This window comes from Biomphalaria glabrata, chromosome 14, assembly GCF_947242115.1.
Source record: "Biomphalaria glabrata chromosome 14, xgBioGlab47.1, whole genome shotgun sequence".
NCBI classification, from domain to species: domain Eukaryota; kingdom Metazoa; phylum Mollusca; class Gastropoda; family Planorbidae; genus Biomphalaria; species Biomphalaria glabrata.
The window spans coordinates 1,976,054-1,987,370 of NC_074724.1; the positions used below are offsets into that span (position 1 = coordinate 1,976,054).

Below are 11,317 nucleotides of genomic sequence, written 5' to 3' on the forward strand. Positions count from 1 at the left end.
AAATTATTGGAATCACTTATCTACACTAGCACTTTAACAGTAACCTTGGTTAGGCCAATAATAGAATATGCATCCTCTGTTTGGTACCCCACAACTCATGAAAACATTAAGAAACTGGAACAGACACCAAATAGAGCAGTGAGATTCATAACAAACGAAAATTCACATTTGACTAGAGTAACACCTTTAATAAAATCATTAAATTTAGAAAGCCTTCAGGACAGAAGACTTAAAAGTAAAGTAGCAATTATACATAAAACACTGAACCATAATCTTCAAATACGTAATCATCTTCTTTTTTGAAGTAACGTCTGTATTTTATAAGATAAGATAAGATAACATTTGTTTTCTAATGTTTTCAAATATTCTTTCATGATGATCTGTCACACTTATTTTGTTTGCTCTTGACGAAAAGAGCAGTCCTGCGTGGCAATATAATCAATTTTAAAAAAACTTGAAAGTATACACTTTTCTTTAGAAAGTGTAGAATTTAAACTCTAAAAGAAGAGGGGAAATTATTTTTTAAAGTTAAAAATAATTTTTAAGGAATCACATATGAGTTAGCATATTAGCATATTTTATGTCCATTATTTTTTTTACATTTATCTCTGCAGTGTATGTCCTCATTTTTTTTAGAATTATGTGTCTAGTGTAGAACAATAACAAAACTAATTGGTGATAATTTAAATTTAAATAATATAGTGTGATATATTTATACATCTGGAGTTACACTCTATTTATTCACTATAAAAATTCAAGGTTAGCAAAAGAAATGTGCATACATATAACTTCACTTTAAAATTATGTTACGTTTAATTAGGCTATTGCTTCCTGCCAGATAATTAAATAATCAAGTTACCAAAAGAGTAAAATTCTGACAGTTTTACGCATATCTTTTCCTTTTGATATTACAACTTTCTAGTGTAAACAGTATCTTATGTTATACAATGTATTTGGTATCACCTGATTGATTTCATTTACAGTTTCTGGTATCTGATCGACATGAAATCGTTTTTTTTTTATTTACCTCTTATACAACATTATATACAACTAAATATGATAAGCCAGCAGAATATAAGATACACTGCCACATGTTCGAGTCCAATGTCACTGCTTGACGATGGTGAATGTTGGTTGAGTTGTTGGGATTGTAAGTGATGTTGAACCCAATCCCCCCACTGTTGAAGTTCCTGAGGATGTAGGTCGTAGTTGTGTTGGTGTTGAAGATGTCTGAGGACAGGTTCCATCTGAAATTGTTTGAAATGTATTCACCTTTAAATTTCACTGTTAGATAAGGAGTACAAGAGATGGTTTTCTATTATCCACGGCAATATATATATTAAGAAAAAAATTAGAATGAGAGAGGGAGAGAGACAGAGAGAGATTACTTTCAATTGACAAAAAATTGCTGCTTGAATTATTTTAAGATAAACTGAGATCCTGTTTCTACTTTAGTAAGTAGATTATACTGTCTTCCTGTGAGCACAACAAACTTTCATGGGAATATCTTCTTAAAACTATGGCAAAAAAAGTCACACAGCGGCTATTTAAAGTATACAAACTTAATAGCTTTAAACTACATATAAAGATCCTGAATAATTTCTACAGTGCGGCAATGTCAAATTTGATAACATATGAAATAATTGGTTGGCAAGGCAAAGTTTCATCTAAAATGTTGTGCCGCTTAGACAATTTCATACATAGGGGCCTATTACCATATACAAAACTAAGACACACAACACTACCATTCAAAATACTAACACACACAACAATACCACACATAACACTACCACATACAAGACTACCACAAACAACACTACTACACACAATACTACTACACACAACATTACCACACACAATACCACACACAACACTACCACACAGATCGCTCCACACACAACACTACCACATATAGCACTAAAACACACAACAATACCATACACAACACTACCACAAAACGCACTACCATACTTAATTGAACTTTTTTAAAAGGTAAAACTTTTGATCGTAGGTCCCTTTTAAAGAATGTTACGCAAGTGGCAGAGCAGTCTCTCCATTAGGTCCTTTAGTCAGACGACAAAAAAATTTTAGCAAAGTCGGCAGAATGACTAAAATTGACTTGGAGCTCAGTCAAGTCAAGAAAGTCAAGTGGTATCCCTTGGACAAGGCAGTCAAAGAGTATTTGTGTCCGGTACGACAATATCTGACTTAGACAGTCAAGTTGTGACTTTGAACTAAGTAGTGTATTTTGGGCAGACGAAGCCACTATTCAATTGAGACATGTTCTAATAGTAGTTATTATTCTGATGATTATGTGTTTTGGAAATTCATTATTACCCGCTGTGATGTGGATGTGATTTGACAAGATTTACTATTGGATTTACTTACCGCTGTTATGCGGACGTGATTTGACAAGATTCAATGTATTGTATTTATTTACCGCTGTTATGCGGACGTGATTTAACAAGATTCACTGAATTGGATTTATTTACCGCTGTTATGCGGACGTGATTTAACAAGATTCACTGTATTGGATTTATTTACCGTTGTTATGCGGACGTGATTTAACAAGATTCACTGTATTGGATTTATTTACCGCTGTTATGCGGACGTGATTTAACAAGATTCACTGTATTGGATTTATTTACCGTTGTTATGCGGACGTGATTTAACAAGATTCACTGTATTGGATTTATTTACCGCTGTTATGCGGACGTGATTTAACAAGATTCACTGTATTGGATTTATTTACCGTTGTAATACGGATGTGGTTGTATTTCATACTTAATTGTGCAACTGCCAAGAAGTTGAAGTAATATTATTATCATTAAACTTTATAATTGTCTGCCAGAGTGGATTCATGTTAATCTGTAGCATCTATAATCGTCTGCACTCAAATATGACGCCAAGAAGCACGACACATTAGTAGTGACCAGTCAAGTGTGTAACAGTAATACAGCATTTATTTATTTACAACTATTAATGACATCATTTTAACAACATTTATGTGTAGGAAGCAACTTTAATAGGTGCCAGAGGGTAATTTCAGTTATGCCAATCGTACGATACACTAAATATGTTAACCCTTGAAGTCCTACATTTTTCAAAACAAGTGACAAGAGCCATGGCTGATTGTGATAGGCCCCTGTCAGGTAGTGGGCTCAATGTGAGAAATCGATTAAATCGGCCTAAAGCCGGTACTACTTATTTGGTCATACTGTATCAGCGTTACTAGTTGACTAGCGAACGTGAAAAAAAAAGAGATGTCTATGTGTTGTGTTAAGCAGTGGCGTCAGTAGGATCAGTGTCATACGGTAAGTTATCTCAGTTAGTGGGGTTGAGATGATTGTGAAATGTATTTAGTTAAAAAAAACGTTTGTCTGTCGATCTTATGGTGTTTGGAGGGGCGGTAGCTAAATGATACATTTCTTTGCTTCCCAGGTTCAAATCCAGGAAATTTGAATTTCAGGATCAGCAGCCTCTATGTCCACCCAGCTCTAATAGATAGGCCTACTTAATGTTTGTTGAGAAAAGTAAAGGCAGTTGGTCGTTGTGCTAGCCACTTGAGACCCTCGTTAACCCTGACTGCATAACAGTTGACCTTAACATGACCTGCCCCATAGATCATAAGGTCTGAAAGGGAACTTTTACACACTTCTGATGAATAGACCAAGTTCTTGCAGTACAGTCAAGCATCGAAGGTTCTTATCAAAATCTTGTAGAAATTCGTGAGCTTCAATCAACCCATACATCATTACAGTAGCTCCTCCATGACTCTTCTAGTTATGTAAATGTCTTTTTAAATGTAAACATACGTTCAGGTAGTGGTATTGCTCCGTAAGGATCAATACAACATTCTTGGTCTTGAGTTTTCGGATATTGAAATTTAGTGGGTATTGTTTTGTTGTAATAGATTCTTTTGTATCATGAACTAATTATCACACATTTATTTGTTTGTTTTGTTACCAACATTGCCTAGTCGTAAACATATTCTTTATTTTACTGTTAAAATATAATGCAGAAATTAAATGTAAGTTTTAGTAGATACAAGAAAAGACATCTGGGATTTATTCTGTAGTTTTTATTTTATCAGTTATCTCCCTTGAAAAATAAACATGGCTGCTTGTTAAAAAGAATAATGTCAAGCTCCACACTAGCATTTTTTTAAAATGCATTTCTTTTATAACTGACAAGTTTTTGTATTTGAAATGTTTGCAAACTTTTAATTATTGCATTTTAAATTAAAAAAAAAAACTACTTACGAACTACATCTAATAATTTTTTCCACAAACCTGATTGTCGATAGCAATTTCTAGATCTACAGCTGGTAGATTTGGTTTGTAGTTGAACAGCTTTCAATTATTGTAAATGTAAATTACAAACAACAACATGGATAAAAAAGGAAACAAAACATTGTAAATTTAAAGATAACATACACAATTTATTTACATAATTCAAGACTAAAGAGACATTTAAGTTTGAGGTTCAGAATGTCAAGGGTTCTCAAAGACATCTTCATGGTGGAGCTGGACAACTCACAAGGGAAACAACTCACTAGACAATACCAACTCCACTGTAATTTAATCCAGACTTAAAATTTCCACTGTGGACTAGATCAGACCAAGTCAAGTCATTATACCCAAGACACTGGACATGTGCTCCACTACTTCCTGGACATGTACAAGTTGTATAAGTAAACTTAGATTTATAACCCACCTTTAGTCTGTCCTTCCATTGACCAACACTGACCTGTTTAGAACAGCCATGAGGATGTGACACTATAAATGTCAACTTGTGTGGAGATCTAGAGGCAGAGTATTTGTCACAGACTTTCCAATAGACATTTACAAAATGTTTGAACATTTCCATCAGTTTATTTCCTAAAGTTTTATCACATGTCACACAGTTCAACACACACCAGTCTTCCTCAATGTCTACATATCTAACACTGACCTTATCAACACTGAACATTGGGCTGTCATTTGTATCATAAAACAATCTCAAGGTTGTGTGGTTGGCCTCAATGTCATCAAAAACCACATGTGTGGCTGTGTACACATCAAACTCCCACCACACATTGCTGGGTGAGTTTGAACCTTCACATTTTCTACACCAACACTTTGTGTAGTCAGTAAGTCTATAACCTCCATCTTGTCTGACTCCATCTTGAAACTTGTTTACAAACCACACACTTCCACTTCCTGTCCTCAAGTTTCTTCTCTCACTCATGTTATAAAATGGATATGGTTGAGTCGTCTTTGGATAAAACTTTGGTCTGTGTGGACTTGTCATTTTCACATCAACTCTAACTGTGAGGTCAGCTATAAGTTTGATGTATTCATACAAATCATTGTCTTGAAAACCTTCAGGTAAATGTTTCAAGGTGAATGTCTCAACAGGTATAAACTGGCTATGACCTGGATTCTTCTTACACCCCACAAGATATTGGTGTAGATCAGCTTCTCCACCTTCTGACTCCTGAGTTTCATGATCACCTGGAGAACAAGGAAATAAACTTGATCCAATGTTTACAACACAATGTACAGTATTGAGTCAATCAAGAGATATCTATAAATAGATCAAGTCTAACTCATGTGTTGATCTCTACAGTGTATACACTAAAAATGAAACTCAAAAGTTACCAATTAGTGGACCTTCAATCTCATCTGACTGGACTTTGGACTGGTCACTGGTTAAATGATGAGGATCTGAAAGGATGATAGTCAAATAATTATTTTATATATTCTTTTATTTATTATTATTAGAAAATAGACTTATACAAAAACCTTTCTCTATCTAAACATTTACAAACCAAAAGTTTACCTGTATCTTGATTCTCATCCCCAAGACTGGAGAAGTCTGCTAGGTCAGTCTGATCCTTTAGACAAACTGAAATAGTTTAAATACATATGTCAGTTAAACTAATTTTTTACATAATTTTTTTTTCTGAAACAACAAAAATATTTTTCAAAATACTACATTTTTTTCATAAAGAAGATACTAAAGATTTAATATATAGTTCTAGATATTAAACAAAGACCTAACTTTGCAACAACTGAATTTGACATGTTGACAATTATTGTGCTAAATTCTAGTAAAAAATTTAATATTAAAATAAAACCACAAAACGTTTTTATTTTAGGTATTGTTTCACTCTGATTTCATACCATTAAGTCCACAGGTGTCTTGAAGAAAACTTGGGTCTCTACGGTTCTGGAAATTAGAAAAAGAATATGTACATAAAGCTGCTTTAATTTTTTTTCTTTATATATAAACAAATTTACATCAATGAAATATTCTCAGAAAAATAAATGTAATATTTTGTTGTTTAATAAATTGCTTCAAATTAGATTAATTCCATTTTTTTTGCACTTAGACTGAATGCTTTATAATAAAATGTAAAAAAATAATAATTAATTAAGCTTTGGTAGTCTAGATTTTAATGTAGTGCTCCAATTGACTTTAAAACTACTTTATGAGTACTAGATCTTAATTCTAAATCTAAATGACAAATTCCTTAAGATAGAAAACAAAAAAATAAAAATGAAAAGTGGTAATAAATAAAGAAAAATAACAATCAAATAACAAAAATATAAAGAAACCACAAATAAAAAAAAATACATTAGTCTAGGATTTCTTATGTTTATTATTTTGAATAAGGATAGTAATATCCTTATTACAAAAATGGGGTATTTTTTATCTAGACCTGGCAGCCTGGTAGTGTGATATGCAATAATAGTTGTCTCTCCATAGTCTTTGGTTTGAATCCTGGCCACTCCATTCCTAGTCTTCATGTCTGAATTTTCGCAATTAGTAAAAAAGTCTGTCACTATATCTACATTTTAAAGTGTACATTTTAGACCCTATCTAGTTGATTTCAATTATTGTTTTTTTTAATAAAAATTATTACAATTTTAGAATTAGCCTATAGATCTTGTAGGACTACTTTTTATTTATCTTTAGATTTTATATACATGAATTAACTATATCTAAACTCTAAAGATGGATATATCAATAGACTAGATGAAGTATGAATTAAATTATTTACAAATCTAGACTAGATGTTAATGTGAATTTAGATGTATATACATATTTTCTTCATTACCTAAGATCTAATTAGTTAGTTTCAAGTGTCAATCTAGGCATGCATGTTAATAATTGACTTAAACTTCTGATAAGTCTTTGTTTTTTTAGGCAACCCATTCAATCTTTACTGGCATTAGGGAAGGAGCACCTGTAGTTGGTCGTTGTGCTGGTCACAAGACACCCTCGTTAACTGTAGGCTACATAAAGAGATGACCTTAATAACATCGTCTGCACTACATATCTTGAATGCAGGGTCTGAAAGGAATACTTTTTACTACAAGATATACAAGTCTCTTAACACTAGATAGATCTATTTATAGACCTATACTGATTATGGATCTAGTAGAATATCATCTGAACCTATGTCTATCATACGATTATCTATAAATTGATTAGATAGGAGACATCTAGATCTACTTTTGATCTATTATAGCAAATTTGATCTATTATGTAATAGATTTTAAATCGAAGTCTAATTTAATTTAGATATAGTTCTAAATTTATATGTTTACAATATTTACTACTAAATCTAGACATTTATAGATCTATAAACGTAAAGATTAATTAAGTCTACTCTAATTCTAGATCTAGACTCTACACAAGCTAATCTAGAAAAGAAAGAAGAGTGGATTGATCGGCTGCAGTATTCGTTACTCGTATTCGAAACATTTATTTACGCTTACAATTAAAATCTCTACAACAATATGGGCGAATACTATAGTCATTTGACAAAGAGTATAAATCTAGGTTTCGTAAAGATTTTAAAATATATAAATATATGATCATGTATTACTAATAGACTATATTTTACAAACACCATTTAAATTGTATAGATATAATAGATTTTAAAAAGATCTATTAAGACTGCTAGTTTTAGATCCTAATAATTGAATTAAATTTCAATTCTAAAGTAATCGCATTCATGTAAAACCAGATTTTTCTGCACATTAGAATTTTAATTCTACATTGTTATTGTCTTTATTAGTATCATTATTGTTATTATATTAGAAACGGAGGAATTATCATTCTCAGGCACTTCCATGAACGGTCTAGCTTCGTTAAAGAGAAACTAAATTCATTGCAGTTACATTGATGATTGTATAAAGGACAATTAATATTTAATTTTTCATTAATACCCTACCTGGCATGTCAAGGTTGAGCGTGAAGTGAAGAAAAATGTATTAGATGAAAAAAAAAGTTGTTTGTGCATGTTTGATATTCTACTTCCTAGTTAAAACCTCACGCGTGACGACGGGAGAGGGTAGCGGGTGTCATGCACTTTGGATTGCTTCTTCACTAGGTGTATGTGTGTGTGTGTGTGTGTTTGGATTTTTTAAAAACTATAATGGTGCGCTGTTTCTAAGGATGCGCTATGTTGGCGTCATTGCTTCTTTTTGTTTTGTTTGGGTATCAGATTTCTGCAGAAATTTATAAAAAGAGAAGCCTAAATAAGAAAACATTTTTGTAGTTAATTTAAACAAATACAGACTTACTTTTTCAGTTTTAGTTTTTTTCTTGAGGAACTTCTTGGAGAACATCTTTGACGAGTTCTAAAAATAAATAAGAATCGGTTTAAAGAATTTTTTGTTTACCAAACATACAAGGGCAGATAACTGAAACTTTTTTAAAAACTTTGTTACTTAATAGGCTTTTTTATCTTTTAGTTCAAGAAATGACGTACAAAAAACTGAGTACTGTGTAGACCTTGTTGTAACTCATGTTTCACCGTTTTTTTTTTTTTGTTTTTCAAACATTAGCTGTGAACGTTTGTTGTTACAGTTTTGATCTGAGCCCAGCCCTTTCATTTTTTCACATATTTTGACAAACCTTGATATGTCCTAAAGAGTTGTCCGCACTTGCTGTCGAGGTTTGGGATCCAGTTGTCTCTCACACGAGAGTATTTTTATTTGTTTATTTCTGGATATGTGTCTGCGGAATTCGACTAACATTACGTTAAAGAAGTAGAATTAAGTACATTTGCAAACGACGAAAGAATCTATCAAACTTTGGTGTCTATTTATAATTTAGAAGTAATATTTGGAATTTCCGATTTCTTATTAAATCTATATTTAGCAAGAAAATCCATTAGTCATAGAGTCACAAAAATATGAGTACACACTATATTAAATATCACTAACTGATAAGTTTAGTTTTCCATATACCACATGATTGGCACTATGCATCGAATAATAAACTCAAACATGCAGATACAAACATATACGTGCAATTATAACCACAGACATGCTCACCTTGTAAATCAAAAGCGGTTAAGTGCTTGACTTTCGAACCTTGGGTCCTGGGTTCGAATCTCAATGAAGACTTGTATTTTAAATTTGAAAACTCCAATGGGTACGTGTCTTTATGCTGGCCAAATGACTCCTTGCTAGTTAACTGTTGGCCAAACAAAACAGATGGTCTTTTTAACATCTGCACTTTAGATTTTGTTATCTTAAAAAAAATAATGATTTGCCCAGTTTTAGATCTAAATCTTTACAACATCCATGCAAACCTACATTTGTTCTACGGTTCACTATTCTTCTATTCTGTATTAGGAGAAGCCTTATATAAATAAAATAATACAATGAAGAAACGACTTTGAAAAGAATGACTTACTTAATAAAATCTGACAACTTCGTGAATTCTATTTATAGAAACACGGACATAGAATAAAATGTCATTCAAGGAAATTCTGATTATTTCTTCATAATCAAACAAAGTTTTTCCTACTGTGTAATTAAATTGAGATATCTTCTTGTCTTATAAAAAACATATATTATATGTATCCTCACGGGGGGGGGGCACACCGGGTAACTACAAAGCGGGTCTGACGTACTGGGTCTAGAGCAAATCTTTGTTCGCTGAGGCTGAGTTACAATGCGCTGGGGTTATGTTTGCAACGAAATAAATAAGTGGACATTTAGTTAAAGCTTTTATTATAATTAAACATTAAAGACTAACGTCCGTTGTTGTGGGACCATGTTGATCACAATGTGCAGAGATGCGCTTATTAGTAGTAGTGTTCACCTATCTGAAATAGTATGATATATGTTTAAAGAGGTATACACTATATCTATATGGTGTAAAACTGGTATTTGAATGTTTTTCATCATATTATAAAAAAAAATCTAAAAGAGGAAACTCATCGATGATTGAATGTTAAAACTGTTTCTCTATTCACTTAGATCTAAATCAACTGTCTATTCTTGTTGTTGTAAACACTAATTTTATGGACCACTGGAAGGAGTTGAAGGTTCTATACTGACATTTCAATAACAATATTTAAAAAAAAAACGAAATAGTCTCTCCATTATGGAAATTCAACATGTTTTACCACTGTGCTAGTTAATTGCTCACAAAATAAAAACAACCGTTAAGTAAAATTTGTGTCTTGATTGTCGGGATATATCTGTGCGTGATTATTGTCACTGGTATACCAAGGCCGCTATAATACATTTCCCATAGACATTAATTACGACTCATTGATGAAGTGATTGGTTATTTTTTGTTTATTAAGTCACGTGTTGTCATTGACAATACATACACGCGGAAAGTTTGAACTTAATCCTAGAATGCAAAGCGGAATAAATAAACTGTAAGAGAATGAAACCCTACAGAGAGATTGAAAGACTTTGTATAAACTTGGTAAAAAAAAGATTTTGTTGAAATACAAGTAGACACATTATTAGATATTACAATTGAACAGGTTTGTGAATTTCTTTATCTGACCCTTGCCGCTATTTACCCTATTATAGCTGCTTGGTCTTGCGGTTTGCGTGCTGGATTGTCGATCAGATTTATCGATGGTCCAGGGTTCAAACCCTGCCAGCTCCCATTCCCCGTCGTCCTGCGGGAGGTTTGGACTAGGAAGTATTTATCTTCAACTCTGAAGGAAAATCCGAAACATGTAAAACATTTTACAAAGAAACATAAACAAACACCAATCCTAACCTTACAAAAAATATAACACTTAGTCACATTGATAATTTGTACAAAAACAAAAAAAAATAACTAAATAGATTAGATTTAGATAAAGTCTAGGATATCTACATTAGGTGCATCTTTTTTATAAATCGTATACATAATTAAACATTGGAATATAGGTGCACAAATAAATAACATTGATATTCGTTGTACTTACACTATTTAGATATGTCTATAACTACAGTCTCAACATCTTCCTAAACTATTTGAACTTACACGTAATGGTTGTTGACTTATTTCAGTCGTAACG

At 32.2% G+C, this 11,317-nt stretch overlaps 1 protein-coding gene across 1 annotated transcript; it reads right to left on the minus strand.

Annotated features, from left to right (window-relative positions):
- Positions 1-4,420: 4,420 nt before the first annotated feature.
- On the minus strand, positions 4,421-10,963 carry LOC106069413 (uncharacterized). The gene is made up of 7 exons (XM_056010399.1): positions 10,829-10,963; positions 9,336-9,477; positions 8,580-8,636; positions 6,168-6,213; positions 5,824-5,889; positions 5,643-5,708; positions 4,421-5,495 (listed from the first exon to the last, which is right to left on the minus strand). Exons 3-7 carry the CDS (start codon positions 8,622-8,624, stop codon positions 4,555-4,557), a joined length of 1,164 nt encoding a protein of 387 aa, XP_055866374.1. The 5' UTR covers positions 8,625-8,636; positions 9,336-9,477; positions 10,829-10,963; the 3' UTR covers positions 4,421-4,554.
- Between the last annotated feature and the right edge of the window lie 354 nt (positions 10,964-11,317).